Source organism: Oryza sativa, chromosome 11, assembly GCF_034140825.1.
Source record: "Oryza sativa Japonica Group chromosome 11, ASM3414082v1".
NCBI lineage: Eukaryota > Viridiplantae > Streptophyta > Magnoliopsida > Poales > Poaceae > Oryza > Oryza sativa.
Genome location: NC_089045.1, coordinates 22,974,476 through 22,992,765, shown reverse-complemented (window position 1 = coordinate 22,992,765; position 18,290 = coordinate 22,974,476). Strand labels below are relative to the sequence as shown.

The 18,290-nt window shown below is 41.0% G+C and overlaps 3 protein-coding genes across 5 annotated transcripts; 2 read left to right on the top strand and 1 right to left on the bottom strand.

Annotated features, from left to right (window-relative positions):
- Positions 1–1,915: 1,915 nt before the first annotated feature.
- LOC4350739 (uncharacterized) lies at positions 1,916–7,129 on the top strand. Of its 2 annotated transcripts, none has more exons than XM_015762495.3 (7): positions 1,916–2,140; positions 3,448–3,486; positions 4,316–4,453; positions 4,941–5,077; positions 5,156–5,238; positions 5,991–6,106; positions 6,368–7,129. In XM_015762495.3, the coding sequence occupies exons 1-7, from the start codon at positions 1,934–1,936 to the stop codon at positions 6,785–6,787; spliced, it is 1,140 nt and encodes a 379-aa protein (XP_015617981.1). In that variant the 5' UTR covers positions 1,916–1,933; the 3' UTR covers positions 6,788–7,129. The 2 variants fall into 2 exon arrangements, with proteins under 2 accessions (XP_015617981.1, XP_015617980.1); XM_015762494.3 differs by having other exon boundaries at positions 1,921–2,140; positions 5,952–6,106.
- A 1,290-nt stretch (positions 7,130–8,419) lies between these two features.
- On the top strand, positions 8,420–12,183 carry LOC4350738 (wall-associated receptor kinase 4). 2 transcript variants are annotated; one of them, XM_015760262.3, is made up of 4 exons: positions 8,420–8,606; positions 9,508–10,434; positions 10,544–10,681; positions 10,898–12,183. In XM_015760262.3, the coding sequence occupies exons 1-4, from the start codon at positions 8,585–8,587 to the stop codon at positions 10,903–10,905; spliced, it is 1,095 nt and encodes a 364-aa protein (XP_015615748.1). In that variant the 5' UTR covers positions 8,420–8,584; the 3' UTR covers positions 10,906–12,183. The 2 variants fall into 2 exon arrangements, with proteins under 2 accessions (XP_015615748.1, XP_066161262.1); XM_066305165.1 differs by having other exon boundaries at positions 10,822–12,183.
- Positions 12,184–14,040: 1,857 nt separating this feature from the next.
- LOC4350737 (receptor-like protein EIX2) lies at positions 14,041–17,266 on the bottom strand. The gene has a single exon (XM_015760373.3). The coding sequence runs from the start codon at positions 17,177–17,179 to the stop codon at positions 14,330–14,332; it is 2,850 nt and encodes a 949-aa protein (XP_015615859.1). The 5' UTR covers positions 17,180–17,266; the 3' UTR covers positions 14,041–14,329.
- Positions 17,267–18,290: the final 1,024 nt, after the last annotated feature.

The following is an 18,290-nucleotide window of genomic DNA, read 5'->3' as shown; positions in this document are numbered from 1 at the left end:
TTGCATCAATATAGAACATTATGCTATACCTCACCTATATACATGGCAAGGTCTTCCTAAAAAAATACTCCCTCCTTCCCTAAATGTTTGACACCGTTGACTTTTTTAAATATGTTAGACCGTTCGTCTTATTTAAAAACTTTTATGAAATGTGTAAAACTATATGTATACATGAAAGTATATTTAACAATACATCAAATGATACGAAAAGAATTAATAATTACTTAAATTTTTTGAATAAGACGAACAGTCAAATATTTTTTAAAAAGTCAACGGCGTCAAACATTTTGGGATGGAGAGAGTATATGGCAAGGTCTCCTACCATGGCCTCTTGATTTCTCTGCAACGCACATTCTTCTAGGTTTGAAATAAAGCAAATTCTAACATTATTGGTTCCATTCTTAAAACATTGGAACTCATGAAAAATCATGCTCCAATTGAGAAATTAAGGCAGAAACTTGATCTTTAATCATCTCATCACAGCACACCAAGGAAAGTACTTCACGGAAAAAAAAAAGAAGAAATTTTGGCCTCTGCTTGTGCCTCAGCCCCTCAGTCTTGCGGCGATCAATCTCGCAGACCCGATGCCATGCCCCATATCCTTCAAATCCAACTCAAAAAAAGTCATGCCTTGATTGAAGAAGACCAGTTAAACATAGAATCTTTAATTCATTCCTCTCACGCACAAAGGGAAGGACTATAGCAAAAGGAAAAAGAATGGGCTGTTTAGTTGGTGAAATAAAAATTTTTGGTGTCACATCGGATGTTTGATCGGATGTCGGAAGGGGTTTTCGGACACGAATGGAAAAAACTAATTTCATAACTTGACTGGAAACCGTGAGATAAATCTTTTGAGCCTAATTAATCCATCATTAGTACATATGGGTTACTGTAGCACTTATGGCTAATCATGGACTAATTACGCTTGAAAGATTCGTCTCACGATTTACATGCAAACTGTGTAATTAGTTTTTTTTATCTATATTTAATGCTCCATACATATGTTCAAAGATTCGATATGATGTTTTTGGAAAAAGTTTTGAGGAACTGAACAGCCCTGAAGAAATTCTCACGGTTGCTCGTGCTTGCGTTGGCGATTGGTGGAGTGCGAGTTGAGGGTGCCCGCGTTAGTGCCAGGCAGCTTCCGAGTTGGGCGTCAGTCATGGCCCAATAGCAGATCGAAGCGTAGCCTCCTTCTGCTGTACACCTCGCGCAACTACTCCCTCCGTCACAAAAAAAAGACAAACCCTGGGTTTGAATCTGGACATGCATCACATGAGATGCATGTCCAGATTCAAACCCAGGGTTTGTCTTTTTTTGGACGGAGGGAGTACGTCGGAAGCAACGGCAGACATGACAGCATATGGCCTCGGGCTAGGGGCCATTATGACCTGACCTCGAACTCACCCTCACCCTCACCCTCGCACGGCGGCGTCGGTGGCGGCAAAGGTGGGAGAGGGTGCAAAGAGACGGGAGGCCGATGGGAGTGGCCTAGGAAGGCCATGGCGAGCGGCGAACTAGGCGAACTCAGTGGAAGGTTGCAGAGGAAGGCGTGTGAAGGAAAATGGGCGGCGACTGATTTGCTGGCATGCGTAATTTTTGGCCGGTGACCCCGCGTGCATGATCTCGTACTGGGTAATTAAGGATCTCATGCTTGGGTGATTTTTGATCGTCAGACGTATCACATGATGAATGAGTAAAAGAATAGATGATGAATGACTCAAACAACTTATGGTAGATTATTTAACTATATGGTAGATTATACTGTAGTTCGATGGGCACGTGTACCAGAACCTGGATCCAAACCAATGTGGACTGACTTCGGCCACGCGTCCGTACGAGATGGCCGGAAATGGGCCGGCCCAAAGGCCCAACTCCCACGCCGTCATCACGCGGCTTCCTTAGCCACTTCTGTCTCTTGAAACGTAAAAAGATGAAAAAAAAAAGAAAAAGGAAAAAGAAAAAAGGAAAATCTTCACCGAAGGCAATGGCGGCGGCGGCGGAGGCGGAGGAGGAGGTGCGGCAGGAGGTGGAGGCGGTGGCGTCGGTGTACGGCGACGACTGCCGCGTGGTGCGCGGCTTCCCTCCCCACCTCGTCGTCCACGTCCGCCCCCGCACCGCCGACGACTCCTCGCAGCAGGTTAGTGCTCGCCGTCCTAGCTCCACGGGCGAGCCGCTTCGCAGCATCCGGATCCCTCCCGATTTCGGTGTTCCGTTCGTGGATTCGGTCGATCGGTCGGTCGGAGACGGTGGCGGCGGTGCTCTGCTGCCTCCTAACCCTAGCTCCCAGATAGGAGGAGGAAGGAGGGGATTAGTGTGGTTACCTGAGCCTTTGTGTTTCGTGGTTGATGTAGTTTATTACTCCCTCCATCCACAAAAGTTAGATATATTTCACATTTAACTTTTTCCAAATAAGTTGTTCCTATTTGTAGTCTTTATGCATCTAAGACTTAAATAAAGAGATAAATTAAATGTTTGATGAGAGCCCAAGGAGTCATCTAAATACTCATTGGTTGCATGCTTGCATTCACTCCTTGATTTTGTAACATCCAAGATGATTTAATTTCTTCTTGGTCTTGGTGACAAAAGTAATATGTGCAACTTTTGTGGATGGAGGGAGTAGTATGGCTAGTACCAATTGCGTTACTGATTGATTATCCCATGATGAAGGCATCAATTCTGGGCCTTGAAGGAATCAATTGTGGGGGGCTTTTCCTTGGAGCCCATCGGGGCGGAGCGGCGCTTCAGTTCAGTAGTAGAGGAGTCAATTTGGTAACATACCTTTTCATTTATGAGTACAGGTATTTTTTTGGGGATGGAGACCACTGTTAAGGTGATCAGTGAAGGGGATATTAGATAAGGAGGCAGAATGGGAGAGATAAGGGTAAGTGGGATATTAAAGATGTGAGAGGAGGATGGGTACTTCGGGGAGGCAGTGGGCATTGTGTGGTGGTGAAGGGAATAAGAAGGTGGGAATGTGGTGTAAGGAATGGCAACTTCAAAGGACGGTACATAAATTGGTGGTAACCAAGACTGTTTCTTTTCTGTTCCATCCGATCAAGAGTGAGGCATTCCACATTGCCTCCCAACATATAGGTATCCCTTGGTCTGTCCATAATAAAATGGTAGCTAGTAACTGCCGACATGACCATGAGCAAGATTGAGCATGTTAGTTAAAAGGTCCTTGGGTGGTATGCTCTCTCAGTGACCCTTGAGGTGGTTGTAATTGTCGCATTTCCTGAGTGTGTTTCATGTGACCAGAAGTGTGGAAAAGAAGATATAATTGTCCTTTATTATCAACTTTTCCATGTTTTACGTATGATTACATTATTCAAGGGATCCATGTATTTTTGTAAGCCAATATTGCTCTTAATTTCAGTTGCTTATGTTGAAGGAGTTTTATCATCATGCATTTAGATTTGCTAATGACCATTTTCACTTTTGCAGTTCGTGGAGCTATTTCTTGGAATTAAAGCATCTTCTCAGGTATGAATTACAAACTTCTACCTCCTTTCTAGATTCAGTTCTATGCATTTATTTTTCATGGTGACTTGTTGTTGGAAACAATTTGTTTAACTGATCGGCTTGAAATATCTTTTTACCTGGTTCTTACATATGGTTATTTGTTTTGTTTGTGTCTTTTAGAACTCCTGTCGGTTTTTATCTCACTGTTGATCATGAGTTCCTATATTGTTATTCATTATGAACATGGAAATACTTTTACATATACCTGACCATCATGTTAAAGAACATGACAGGTTAATCATAAGACATAACTGTCTTTGTAGTTTGTACACTTAGGCTCACTCTTTATTCATTTACACAACTGCAGTTCTTCATGGTACATGCCTATAACTTGTATTGAAAACTTACTTTGTTTTGGGATGATGTAAATTATAGCTCTTTGTTGGGCTGGCTCTCAATTGTAATGTCTTCGAAGCAGTAATGCAGTTTCACTGCATTGAGGCAACTCTCTAATATCTGTGATATCATAAATTCGGAACAACACAAATTTATTGTGGAGGACAAGAGGCACCTCTTTTTGCAGCAACCCAGCAGACAACTTGTGAATCATTTTTTTTTTAATTCATGGCCAGCCTAAATTTCACAACCAACTCTATGCTGTAACTTACAAACCTTTCCAATTTCAATATTTGTATTAGGACTGGTGCTGGTTTGTAACTTTACTATCCTTCACCATTCTGTATGCTTCTGTCATTCACCTTTGCTTACACACCTTGATTAGAGCACTTTATAGCTGGTTATGTTCTAGCTCAGTGTTAATGCATTAGATTTTTTATTCTTCGAATTGCAGTATCCAAAAGCACCTCCTCATGTTTATGCCGTGGAAAGTAAGGGCCTTGATGAGAATCGACAGGTGTATCTTATTAGCAGCATCCAGAACAAGGCAAGAGAACTTTCCTGCTACCCGATGCTTGTGACGCTGTGTGAGGTACTATTCCATTCATTGTCTTCTTATAGAGTACAGAGCAAAACTTGCTTCGTCTAGTAATGTCTTGAGGATTATGCATACTTACTACATGTAAATTGAAACTATCTGTGAATTGCATAGTCTATGGCAGTTTTTAGAAGCGGTACTCAATTTACATTATTGTCTAATTGGCATTCATTTGGGAGTGAAGGGAAATTGGATAGTGCCAACAATTGACACTGACTGCTGCTATTCGAACTATAACAGTGTCTTTGGGAAGTATTAGATGGTTTTTTTCTCTGTTTGAGAAATTCTTATAGATGACTCCAGAAATTCAAAATTTTGTAAGACACTACTATGGATTTATTGCATACCACGATCAGATCCACTTTATCTGTAGGTGTTATGGAATTCTGTAACAAAAAAAATGCTCATATGCATTGTAGCAGTTTGCTGTCTAAGAGGGTGGATTTTGATTTACATGAAACCTATCTGACTTCTCATGCAGGAAGCTGTGGAGATGCTCTCAAATATGAATCATCCAGCTGGGGATTGCCCACTTTGTCTATATCCTTTAGTCAAAGAGAATGATGGTTCTGCTTTGCCATTTATGAAGTTGATGTCGTGCTACCACTGCTTCCACAGGTTGACTTCTGCCACATACTGATATGTGCAATTGCAAGAAATACTCTGTAGTAGTGTCTTATTATTTTGGAATTTCAGTGACTGCATTATGAGATGGTGGGAATGGCTACAGAATGATGATACTGACTCGAAGAAGAGTAGTACAGCAGCAACTACTGAAGGTGCTAGAAATATTTCATTTTGCCTTTTTTTTTTTCACTTCTGTAAAATGTGTTTTTTAATCCTTTTCAACTGCCTACAATTATTTCATGCACTTTTGGGTCAAAGATGCTTACAAATACAAACATAATTTAGGTTGATTGACAGTTATTTATGTTAAAGATGCTTGTATGCTGTCCCTTTTTAATTTCCCCAAGGTTCCAGTCTGTGCGAAGGAAACAAGGATAGTCACATTCTGGTAGAATCATGTATAAACTTGCTGTCGTAATGAAGCTAGTAAAATAGCAGCTTACCTGTTTAAAACTTCTGGTGTCAATTTACTTTCTTAATAGCCTCATGTTGGCAACATGATTACCATTGTTTCACATAGATATTGCCTTATGTTCTTTGATGACTTTCACATCTAAATTTCCATCCTAACAAATGAAAGCGTCTGAAGTCCTTATCGACCAGCCTCTGCCCTTAAGAGTAATGAGCTTCAATCTTGTATTTTGTTTTTGAACCTTAAGAGTATGAATTTAAGCTTTTGTGTGCATCAGTGCTTGACATTATGCTGATTTTATTTTTTTTCATTAAACATATATTTTAAAGGATGCAAGTGCAGTTTATATCATCAGTATACCAATTATCGACAATGTAAATATGATCGTTTATGTAGTTAACATTTTTGTTGGTTGGTGTGTTAATCAGTGTTAATCTTGACTACTGCTACTAGTTATTCATGCTTCTGAAGGATTGGATTTGTCCAGCTCAGCTAAGCATCACAATGTAAGTCAGCACAAAGGACTATGTCCAGTTTGCCGCAAAGTGTTTGATGAGAAGGATATTGAGCATGTTCGTGATCTGCTAGGTGCAAATACTTCTCAACTGGTATGTATCAGTACAAGTTAACAGCTTTCAACTTTTTCATGCACTGTCAGTTTTGATATGCCTGTACCGTATTCATTGGTTCACAATTATCTTCTATCATCACTGGTGTTCGGTTTTCCTCACAAACTTTTATAGAGTTATTTAAAGTACAATTACATCCTCGTACGTTTTTCAGTTCACATTATATATTTCAAGTAAAGCCTGTCAGAGATATTGTACTCTGAAAACAGCTATAATTGATATTTACCCTTCCACCTATAGGCATCTTTATCGATTGATCTGGACGAAGATGAAAAAGAAGTACTTCATTCTGAGTCAGAGAAGATCCGTCAAGAAAAGTTCGCATCGCTGTTCAATCTACAACAAGAACGAAATGGCCTGATTGAACCAAAGAAAGACCTTTCCATACAGCCTGGAATGTACATCCCTCGTCCTCCCAGCGCGCCTACTGCTTCCGAAGGAGACACCGTTGATGATTCTTGTGAAGACACCACAACTTCAACCTCAGGAACGGAGCCACTCAACCAGACAAACAGCACTGGTGGTACCACCAAGCACAACAGCAGTTCAGGTCATCGAAGGAGACATCGATCTCATGCTTCAAGAAGACAACCACATGGGCAAGGGCAACCTGCTAGGCAACAATGGCAGAGGAAAGGCGGAGACACTTCACACCAATAGCAGGAAAGGTTGTGGGAGGTTTGTTTTTTGTCGGTTATAATCGCAAGCCTGGTACCAATTCTATGTTTCATGCCTCACTATCAGACGGCTCATAACATGGCAGAATTATCCAATGCTGTTGTTATGACTAAGAGTATATTATAGTTTTAAACTCGGTTCATGTCACTGCTGCGAAACTGAAGCTACTAGCCACTGTATACACATCAATTTGACTTTGCATATCACTGTTGTGACTCGTGAGAGATCTGGCTAGCACGTACTTATGTTCAGCCAAATTCTTCAAACTGGATGCAATTGAAGCACCTGGTGTTTATAAGAAACTTTTTGTGCTATTAGCATCAATACCCTCTTATTCTTTACTTTAAAATTTATTATCACAAAATATTCGTTGGCAGGCACGGTGCTTCCTCAACTTAACAACCTTACAAAGCTGCAGTTCCTTGACCCCTCTGGCTGTCATCTGATGAAATCCGAATCAGGAATGGCATGGCTGTTCATCTTCTGATTTCTCTCTTTATGAATAGTTAATCTAAAAGTTAATTTCTCACATTCATATATAGCTTTAGTTTATGCTATGTGGTGGAGGCTTAAAGCTCAAGAGATAGTACAGAAATTGTTGGGCAGGTTCATGGGTTTACCCAAACCCCAATATTATTTGATATATACGCGGGCAGGAGTGTGGTCTGGCGAGCAACAACTAATGTGCTATCACCTTGGGTTTGTTCCAAGTCAAATTTCCTTGTGCTTGACCGACGCATTTAAAACCGGTGTATACCAAAACAAATTAGTATACTACGGAAATATGTTAATGGTCCATTTAATAAAACTAATTTTGTGTCATAGACATTATGTTTTTTTTTACGAACTTGATCAAATTTAAAAGAGCAACGTGCGTTTGACTTAGGACAAATCCAAAAATGACCGATGGAACGGACACGCAGCGCGGATAGCCACGACCCATCCTATTTGCACCCTTAAGTGCAGTACAGTACATATAATTTACTCTATACTCTCTCCGTACTCATGAAAGAAGTCGTTTTGGACAGCGACACGGTCTCCAAAATACAACTTTGACTTTTTGTTTCTTTAAAAATATTTATTGAAAAGTGATATATGTATACTTTTATGAAAGTATTTTTCAAGACAAATCTATTCGTATAATTTTTATATTTTCAAACTTAACAACTTAAGAGTTATTCATGATTTATATTCCTAAGGTTTGACTTAAACATTGTCCTAAATGACTTTCTTTACGAGTACGGAGGGAGTATACGGAGGGAGTATGCATTGACGGGGATGCCGCTCACGCCCATATACCTGCTGAGTACGAAGCTCTAAAAGTCTCTGTGTGTGCCGAATTGTCAATTAAATTCACAGTCACGTACGTTGGTCCGACTAATCGTGTCCATATACGTACGTAACACAAGATCAGCATTAACAATCCTCGCCGAATTAACGTCTCGACTCTGGAGTACGTAGCGACACGATCCCCGTCCATCGTCCACACACAAGACGCCCGGGCGCAGTGAAATGGTGATGTGTTGCTGCTGATGAATTCCATGGAAGACACGGCACATACGAAATTAATTAGAGGCTGCAATATATATATTAGCGGATCGATCAGCACACACTGAGCAGTGAAATTAATTAGGTCGACTTGCCCAACGAGACAAATATAATCCAGAAACAACCGGTAGCTTTGCTAGAATCTACATAACCTTGCCGAGTAGCTAGCGCTCCCCACGGAGGTCTCGGAGACGGCAAAATCCAACGAATCGCATATCCGGCGCATATGATATGGCTTGCCCACTACTTACAGGTATCGTTTTCTTTGTCTATTTTCACTTGTACAGGCAACATTTTAGAGAACAAACACAAACGCACAAACATTTACTACTAGGTCATATTAAGAATGTTGTCTTGTCCAATTAGCAGTATACCCTCGCCATATTTATACCCGGCCTAGAAATATTCTGACTAGGAGCTGCTCGAGCCTGCTTCTCATGCAGTCCTGCCTCTGACCCTAGTACCAAATCTCAATTTCTATCCTCATATAGTTTTTTTGCAGATTGATGCATGCTTTCAACTCAATTTACTTGCAATTAGGGAGAGAATATATAAGAAGATGACCAACTTAGGACATTCATAGGATTTTATGGTTGACTAAAATTTGGATATCTGATGTGGGAGTGGATCCACATTTCCAAATGAACTTCTTGCGATGAATATGTTCAGAACTATAGTGTTGATGGGTCGTTAACATATAGACACGGTAATCGAAAGATGAAACTACCTTTTGTAATTGCAATTTTATCTTCTTGTTATGAAATTTACTTAGTATTAACTTTGTTTTTTTATCAACATATTTAATATATGATTATGTAAATATCTTTTCCTATAGGCTTGAAAGGAGTAAACCCAATTTTAAAATGTATTTTACTTCTATGTCATAGTGTGATTAGTTTTATGTCTTACTTTTAGTCCTGCCTATTGTGATCTGGGGTAGACAAGCTTGGATATCGGATAAATCCTGGGTCTGCCACAGTTTGTTATCCTGAGGTGGCCTAAACCATTTTAGCAGGCGTTTACTTTTTTTTTTCCCTTTTGGTCGATTGTGGAAAAGAAAGCCAAAATTCTACGAAAATCATTTTTGTAGTAGTGATCTTTTTCTCAGAAAATAGTATGTACCACTGCTTCTTGTGTTAATTACGGCCTTGCAGGAAAGAAGTTATTATCATCACTGCTAGTTGTGGTGTCGACCACCCTGACCTTGAAGCATACCGCTGCCAGCACCAGCAGCCTAGCTTTCGCGGCGTTGCCCGGCTGCCCAGACAAGTGCGGCAATGTCAGCATGCCGTATCCTTTTGGCACCATAGATGGCTGCTTCCGGGGACCACCCTTCCGCGTCTACTGCGAAGACGACCATGCGGTTTATCTCCAGGAGCACAAGAAGTTGAAGGTCTTGCGATTCGAGCTGGCCCAGGGCGAGGTTCTCATCCAGAAGCGCATAGCAACAAGCTGCGGCGTCAACCTCACCGGTAAAGCCGTCGGCATTCCATGGGTAGTGCACGATGGTGGCTTAGCAGATGACTATCCCTATCTGACAATCTCTACCAAGAACCAGTTTGCAGTAGTCGGGTGTGGTATCACAGCGATCATCGTTGGTCAGGGAGAGAACCAGCCTGATTACACGGTCGGATGCCGATCATTCTGTGATGATGTCGATAGCAATATTGTCGAAGATAATAGCACGCAATGCAATGGCAACACGGGCTGCTGCCAGGCTTCCATCCCAGGTAATCTCAAGGCTTTCCAGCCCTCATTCTTAAAAATAAGCGGTGTGAACTACTCCGGCGTCCCGTGTGTCTACGCTTTCGTCGTGGAGCAGAACTGGTTCAAATTCAAGACCTCATATGCCAAATCGATGGAACTTTATTCAAAGTATCGAAATAAGGGCACCGGGGTTCCTCTAGTGCTCGACTTGGTTGTTGGTAACGAAACGTGTGACGAAGCCAAAAGGAACGCATTATCCTATGCGTGCAAGGCTACGAACAGCTCTTGCATCGACAGACCTAGCCGCTCAGGGTACCTTTGCAACTGCTCTCAAGGTTATGAAGGAAATCCCTACCTACATGGAGGCTGCCAAGGTGAGAATGCTCTCCAAAAATTTCCATGCCCCCTTTTCTTGCAACTAGAAACATACAAATTGACACCACTTCTTTTTAATTCCCTGGCCCAACATCGTTTGATGGACAGACATCAATGAGTGCGATTATCCATGGTTGTATCCTTGCAAAGGTAACTGTCGTAACAAGATTGGAAACTATGCGTGTTCGTGCCCATCTGGAACTCAGAGCAAAGATCCCAAGATCATACCCTGCACTCCAACCATAGGTATATATATAATATTCACTAGCTTTTTTGAAAAATATTTTTGCACAAGTCATGTTTGGGGAAGTAACAAACTATTTTCATGGGAAACTTTTTTTTATTAAAAGTGGTAAACAAATATCTATATATATATATACTTTCAGGTTTAAGCATTGGTATAGGAGTTGGTAGCGCAACAGGCTTTATTTGCATTGTTCTCATTGCAATGTTCCTTACCAGACGGATAAAGCACAGGAGGAAAATAAAGCTAAGACAAAAGTTCTTCATTCTGAATCGTGGACAACTGCTTAAACAATTGGTATCCCAAAGGGCAGATATTGCTGAAAGAATGATCATCACATTAGATGAGCTTGAAAAGGCAACTAACAACTTTGACAAAGCTCGTGAGCTTGGAGGTGGAGGGCATGGCACTGTTTATAAAGGGATTCTATCAGACCTACATGTGGTAGCCATCAAGATATCAAATATAGTGGTCCCGAAAGAAATAGATGATTTCATAAATGAGGTTGCCATCCTCTCACAAATCAACCATAAAAATGTAGTAAAACTAATTGGCTGTTGTCTAGAGACTGAAGTTCCATTGTTAGTTTATGAATTTATTTCCAATGGAACCCTGTATCACCATCTTCATGGTGAGGGTCCAAGGTCGCTATCATGGAGCAATAGGTTGAGGATCGCAGCCGAAATTGCAAATGCTCTTTCCTATCTTCACTCATCAGTTACAATCCCAATAATCCATAGAGATATAAAGTCCAGTAACATACTTCTTGATGATAATCTGACATCAAAGGTATCGGACTTTGGAGCTTCAAGGTATATCCCAATCGAGAAAACAGCACTAACAACAGCAGTTCAAGGTACTGTAGGATATTTGGATCCTATGTACTTTTACACGGGTCGTCTCAATGATAAAAGTGATGTCTATAGCTTTGGTGTTATGCTAGTGGAATTGCTCACCTAGAGAAAACTATTTCCATATTTGTCCTCTGAAGGTGATGGCCTTGTTGCAGATTTTGTCAACTTACACAGTGTAGGTAATTTGGTCCAAATGCTAGATTCTCAAGTTATAGAAGAAGGGGGCACTGAAATCCAAGAGGTTTCCCAACTAGCCATATCATGTATAGAATTAAGAGGTGAGGATCGACCTACCATGAGACAAGTGAACTGTTCACTCGAAGGCATCCTCTCACAAATCAACCAAAAATGAATTATGTCATCTGAGAAGGATGCGGAGGATAGTTCACTGGTTGGTGGAGAAATTTGATCTTCGAGAATAAGGTTTGATGGTTATTAATCAGTTGTATGTAAACTATTGAAGCGCAAAGCACGGGGAAATAAGCATCGTACTTGTAACATGATCAGGTTTTGATGTTTGTGTTGGCCATAGATATGCAATATATATTTAATGTTAATACCTAAACATTTAAAAAAGTTTTATACTCATTTGAATTGGGTATATACTCAATTTCAACCATGGTGCCCAGGCACCATGGAGCACTAAACAATTTTGAGTGGTGCCAGTTGATTTTGTGGTGCTGTGCATTTATGTTGTGACTGGCGATTGCAACTTTGATGTCCGTAGGTGTTGTCTTCCTCCTCGGAGGCATCGATATGTGGGTTGCACTTCTTTCAGGTGAAACCCTAGTTCGGTGATCCGGATGGGCGTTGGTAGTATCCTTGATATTTGTTTCCTCCTTGGAGGCTTCGCATGGAAGTTTGTGTTCCATGGTTGGGCAGGAAGTCGGAGCTGCCTATATGGTGGGGCTAGCTTGGCAACAAAAAAAGTCAGATGCCCATTCAAAATTTTTCATTTTTCTCTTCTTTCCCTTTTCATTTGCTTTTTTGTTCTTCTTCTTTTAGACGCCGAAGCTCCGTTTGTCAATGTAGAGTTATTGATGATACCACGTTGGCGCTTATGTGGCATGACACATCAGTGCCATATAGGATCTTGGAAGGGCTGTGACAGTTTGGGATCGGAATGACACATTTTGTCGAGTTCTGGTATCTAAATATATATTTTGATAGTTTGGGGATCTAGATGACATGGCCGTACAAGTTTAGGAACTGTTCGTGCCCTTTACTCTTTCCTTTAATTTACAATGCGATTATGTTGTTTTCAGGCCTGGTTTTCCTCAAACAAGGCCAACTCTTTTTTCTTCTTAATAATTAGAAACCTTATCCTTCTTCTTGATGTTTACCTCAAAAAAATCCATAAGGGTTTACTCCCTTCGGTTTCATAATTCTTGACATTTTAGACAATGTTGAGGTTAAACTTTTGTAACTTTGACTATCAGTAACTTTAAAATTATTTTGTTTAAAGGAACTAGAACAACATATATAAATTTATGTTTCGAAGTACTATAATAAAAGTAAACATGCATTTATTTATTGTATATGTTACAATAAAAAAACCAAGGTCAAAGATATATTTTGGAGACCATGCCATTGTCTAAAACGTAAGGAATTATGAAACTGGATAGAGTAACTAGCTAGAAGCTTGATAACAAAAATCTCCCAGTTTCATCGGCGAACTAAAAGAATTTAATTTAGAAACAAGTTTTGACATATTAATTCCATTGAAATCATTATCATGATTAATATTTCGTGATGAACAATTGGCTTTGCAAATGACTTATTTAATAAAAATTGGTTCGTAAATATATGTGGATGTTGGTGTGGGTACGTGTGACTAATGTTGGTCAGGTTATGATATTTATGCCTAAATACATTTGCTTTGCCTTTTTGTCTCTTCAAATCAAGCTATCAATCTTTGCAAATTGCGTAATCTAAATTTGATCGAACATAGTCTTTGCGTCAACGAACCATGAACCAGACCTTTCAATAAGAATGGTTACATCAGAGACATTGCAAAGTAAGTAAACGTAGTTTATCTACTTTGCAAAATTGGTGTCTTCAGATCAGAACTTAGCCTAGGAAACTATTTGAGTTTACGTTTGCAACAAACCAACATACTAGTCACATTGCTGCAGTTTTCTATCTCTACATGACACATTAATCTGTTTTAGATTTGTCACGAAAATAGAAGATCTTTTTTGGACCATGAATCTAGGTATTCTATTGTTCTTATTGAGGTCAAAGTTTGTCAGTACTACTGGGGAAAGTGAACGGCTGCACTATGACAACTCGAGTTCTGATCTTGTATGTACTAAATTTATTTCGCTCCGATTTAGTAGCATGTTCGCATGTACTTAGTTGCTAAAACTCATAGGCCTGACGAAGTTGCGATAAACCAACATACTAGTTACTTCTTGCATGTACTTAGTTTGCTTATTTTGCACATTAATTAAGGGAGAATATAAGCCCAGAAAAGCTGATGAAGTTTGCACCGCAAAACCTGTAGCTTTAGCGCAGAAAAGCTGATGAATATACCTATTTTGTTTTCATCCCTCGTCAGGTTACTGTAGCTGTTTGACAAAATTCAGAACAGAGCTAAACTGAGTTCAGTATGAAGGGTCATTTCTGAGACACTACACAACTCTTCTAGTACAAACAGATACAATAATATATACATCAATGTGGATCAATGCATCATATGCATTTAGGATACTTGTTCTAATAAGTTCCATCTATGACAAAATATACAACCCAACTAAGAGTGTTGTAGACCTGCTCCAGCTTCTTTGTCTTCGTCTATTCATAGTATTCGTCAGAGTCGATGGATGACCATGCGACCTGCGACATTCGCAATCTTTCATCTGTTCTTCCTGTCAACTTTGCCCAGACAACAATCACCTTCACATAAACCTCATCATACATATTGTCCAAGAAGCAAAAGTAAGCAATCCTCCAGGATTTCTTGAACAAAAGAATATAGAAAACCACCCATAGGCCTGCCATAAATCCCACTGTAACTCCAATGGAAAATGACCCTATGTGAAAACCTTGTTTGCTTCTGATCTGGTAACCTTGCTTTGAGGCATCATACTTATAACAACTTTTTTGGAGAGGTGGCCCACAAAGACCATCATTGCCGTCATACAGATGATGGTTTTGGTCATAGAGGCTACAAAGTTGTGTCCCTGATGGTACTCTTCCAGTAAGATTGTTATAAGATAGGTTCAAATAACTTAAATATGTTAAATCAGATAGGCTTTGTGGGATTTCACCATAGAAATTGTTCTTCGAGAGGTCGAGTGATTCCAATGACTTGATGGCCCCAATCATGTATGGAATTTTTCCATTCAAATTGTTCCATGACAAATTCAAATTTATAATTCCGTCAAGAGAAACTATGCCTTCAGGAATTACACCAGTCAAAAAATTTGAAGACAAGTCAATTGTCACAACTGTTACTTTTTCTTGGTTGTATTGTAGTTCCTGTCCCTTCATGTTCACAAAAGATTTGTAGTCACATCCAGATAGTCTCTCTTCATATTTTGTGGTATCATGGTTTATCATCATTCCTGTTAAATTTGACAAATGCTGAGGCAGGGGACCTGATAAACCATTGCTGGCTAGATCCAAATGAGAAAGCTTTCCAAGGTTGGTGATGCTGTCAGGAATACTTCCAGAGAACATATTGTGCTTAAGCTGCAGAAATTCTAGCTTGTTAAAGTTTCCAATCCATGTAGGCAAAGTCCCAGAGAATTTATTCCATGACAGATCAAGGAAACTTAACTTTGTCCAACCCTGTAAAAAAGATGGGAAGTTGCCAGAAAAACTATTGTTACTTGCACGAAAAAATGATACCCTGCTCATTAGAGAACATTGAGGGAACTCGCCCTCGAGTAGATTATTGGACAAGTCAAGGCCATTTAATTTCTGCAATTCACAAATAGACTGTGGAACATCACCACTGATAAGGTTATATGATATATCTAGTAGCATAAGGTTTCTCGGCATCCGAGGAATTCGATCAGCTATGTGGTTGCAGTCCAAATATAATTTTTCCAATGACATGTTTTCCATATTTGTTGGCAAGCCTCCAGCAATTTGATTCTGCGACATCTCCAAAAACGTGGCCTTCGAAAATGTTGTAGAGAACCAGTCTGGAAATGTATCATTTATTCCAGCATCGCTCATAGCAAGTTCAAGAATATCGACTTGTGATTGAAGCCATGAGGGAAATGAGGGACCCATCGAAGTAGATGCAAAGTATGCCTTCTCTAATCTGAAGGGAGGTAACCATTCAGGATCCACTACAATCTCCAAGTAATTATAACACAAATATATCGACTTCAAGCTCGTTAGATTGGCAAAGTGCTCCTCTGTGATGACACCATCCAGGCAATTGTAATGGAGGTACAAGTTTGTCAAATTTGTGAGCATACCTATCTCAGAAGGCACTTGTCCAGTGATGTTATTATTAAAGAGGTCAAGAGTGACTAAGCTTGTTAGCCTCCCTACCAATTTTGGTAAATTCCCAGTCAAATTGTTATTAGCCAAATGAAGTTCCTTCAGTTTGTTGGGTGAACACTGTGGTAAACTCTCAAATATTTCTGAAATCTCTCCATATGCCAGTCTATAATCAAGGTCAAGAACTTCCAAATTGCACAGATTCTTCAAGTTTGCCTTCATGATGCACATGTTACCTTTCTTCGAAACACTCATGTTGTACGAGAAATCAAGAACTTGGAGGGACAGCATGTTTCCTAGTGCTTGTGGGATCTCACCATACAAACTAGTCGAACTAAGATTGAGATACTTGAGGGATGTCAAGCTCCAAATCCAACTAGATTCAGCTTGGTCACTAAGTTCATAATTGTTGGAAAGATCAAGTATCTCAAGTTGCCTGAGGTTAATCTGTGTGGGATACTGATTTGCACTCTGAAGTGAGCAAGAAGAAAGGCTAAGGAACTTCAGAGAAGGGATCATATTCAGAACATGAGGCCAATCGAGTACTGTGCTAAGGTTTACCCCGTTAAGGTTCAGATATTGCAAATTGGACAAGTGTGCTAACCATGAAGCATCACTAATGTACAGAAATGGAGCCATGCTGGAGGGCAACATCCCGGAGAAGTCGAGAAATTTCAGATTTGAAAGCTTACCGAGCTGAGGTGGCACCATGCCGGAGAACACTATACCAGATAGATTCAGATATCTCAAGCTTCTGAAAGAGCCCAAGAACTCAGGGACATGTCCAGTTGGACCTGCCAGGTTGTTCATGCTGAGATCAAGGTACCTGAGATGCTCCAGCGAGATCAGAGAATGGCCTATCTCGCCAACCAGACCTGTTCCAACGTCGGCGTAATCGTTTCGGAGGTTGAGCTTGACGACATGGCCGGTGAGGTTGCTGCACCGGACGCCTCTCCATTGGCAACAATCCTCTTCCAGCAGCTGATCATCATCATCATCATAGTGGCCTCCTCTTTGCCAGGAGGAGAGGAGGCCTGCAGGATCCTTGACGATGCCTTCCTTGAACGCCAGCAGAGCGTCTCTCTCCCGCGGTTTGCAGCCGCCGCCGGTAGTGATCATGAGGAGGAGGAAGAAGAAGAAGGAGGAGGAGGTGGTGGTGGAGACGATGATAATGGCCGTACTCATGGTCGGCCGGCCAAGTGATTAGCTGCTGTGTCTGTGCGATACTGTGATGTTACTTCACACTACTGTTAGCTTAGCTACTGGGGCTTTGATGCAAGCATGTGTTGTTGCTCGGCATTAATAAGCGTTTCAGACTTTCAGTGTAGAAGCTAGGTCAAGTCGTCGGTGGTTTGGCTGGCCTTCTCCCCTCCTACAGGATCGGCTGGTGTTAATAGATGGCTCCATTAATCAATTGTGTATTAAAAGCCGAAGGGGCTTGATGAGAATCAATGCCGAGCATTATGCACTACTGGAGAAACCATCTTTACTGGGTTAACCAAAAACCACATTAGTACCGGTTTGAAACAGGACTAAACTTTTTTTTCCCGATTAAAAAGCCTAACCGATTTTTTTTATCTTTAGTAAATATCACTTTTAGTCCCGGTTCCAAAATCGTCAGGGACCTCACTATCTTCAGTCCCGGTTGTTTATACCAACCGGGAAAAAAAAATCTCGCGCATCCCCAATCCTTATCTCCTCGATTGGCACGGCAACCACGCGCCGGCCTCAGCTCCTCATCTTATCTCTGGAACTAAACCACGCAAACTCCACGTCTCCTCTTCCTCACTCCATATGCACGCCTCCCTCCCATCTCCTCTCCTCATCCCTTTCCCTTCTCATTCCCTTCTCCCCTTCCCCTCTCCGGCGGGAGGCGGGAAATGAGGCGACGGCGGCCCAGCGGAAGGCAGTGCACGAGGCGGCGGCGGCCCGGCGGCGGCGGTTGGCGGCCTCCCCTCCACTAGATATGGGAGGGGAGGCGGCGGCTGCAGCGGTGTTGGGGGCAATGTCGGCAATGGCCGTCCGGAGGCGCACGGCTATGGTTTTTTTTTAAGATTTTGTGAATGATCTGTAGATTTTTTTAGATTTGTGGATGATTTTGTGAATGATTTGTGGATCGGCCTATGAATTTGTAGATGATTTTGCTGTGGATGACTTGTGGGGATTTGGGGGGTGACGTCGTTGGTGCTCAAAGCACAAAACAACGGAAAAAAAAAACTTTAATAGATGGTAGTGCTACATGGCGTTACCATTTTTAGGTTACCAACCGGGGCTAAAAATGGATCTTTAGTCCTAT

Excerpts from the sequence above, each read along its gene's own strand:
- LOC4350739 (XM_015762494.3), top strand. The coding sequence starts at position 1,934 with ATGAAAAAAAAAAGAAAAAGGAAAAAGAAAAAAGGAAAATCTTCACCG. Across the intron at positions 2,141-3,447 it reads CCGACGACTCCTCGCAGCAG|TTCGTGGAGCTATTTCTTGG; the intron begins GTTAGTGCTCGC and ends TCACTTTTGCAG. Across the intron at positions 3,487-4,315 it reads GAATTAAAGCATCTTCTCAG|TATCCAAAAGCACCTCCTCA; the intron begins GTATGAATTACA and ends TTCGAATTGCAG.
- LOC4350738 (XM_066305165.1), top strand. The coding sequence starts at position 8,585 with ATGGCTTGCCCACTACTTACAG. Across the intron at positions 10,435-10,543 it reads CCTACATGGAGGCTGCCAAG|ACATCAATGAGTGCGATTAT; the intron begins GTGAGAATGCTC and ends TTTGATGGACAG. Across the intron at positions 10,682-10,821 it reads ACCCTGCACTCCAACCATAG|GTTTAAGCATTGGTATAGGA; the intron begins GTATATATATAA and ends ATATACTTTCAG.
- LOC4350737 (XM_015760373.3), bottom strand. The coding sequence starts at position 17,179 with ATGAGTACGGCCATTATCATCGTCTCCACCACCACCTCCTCCTCCTTC.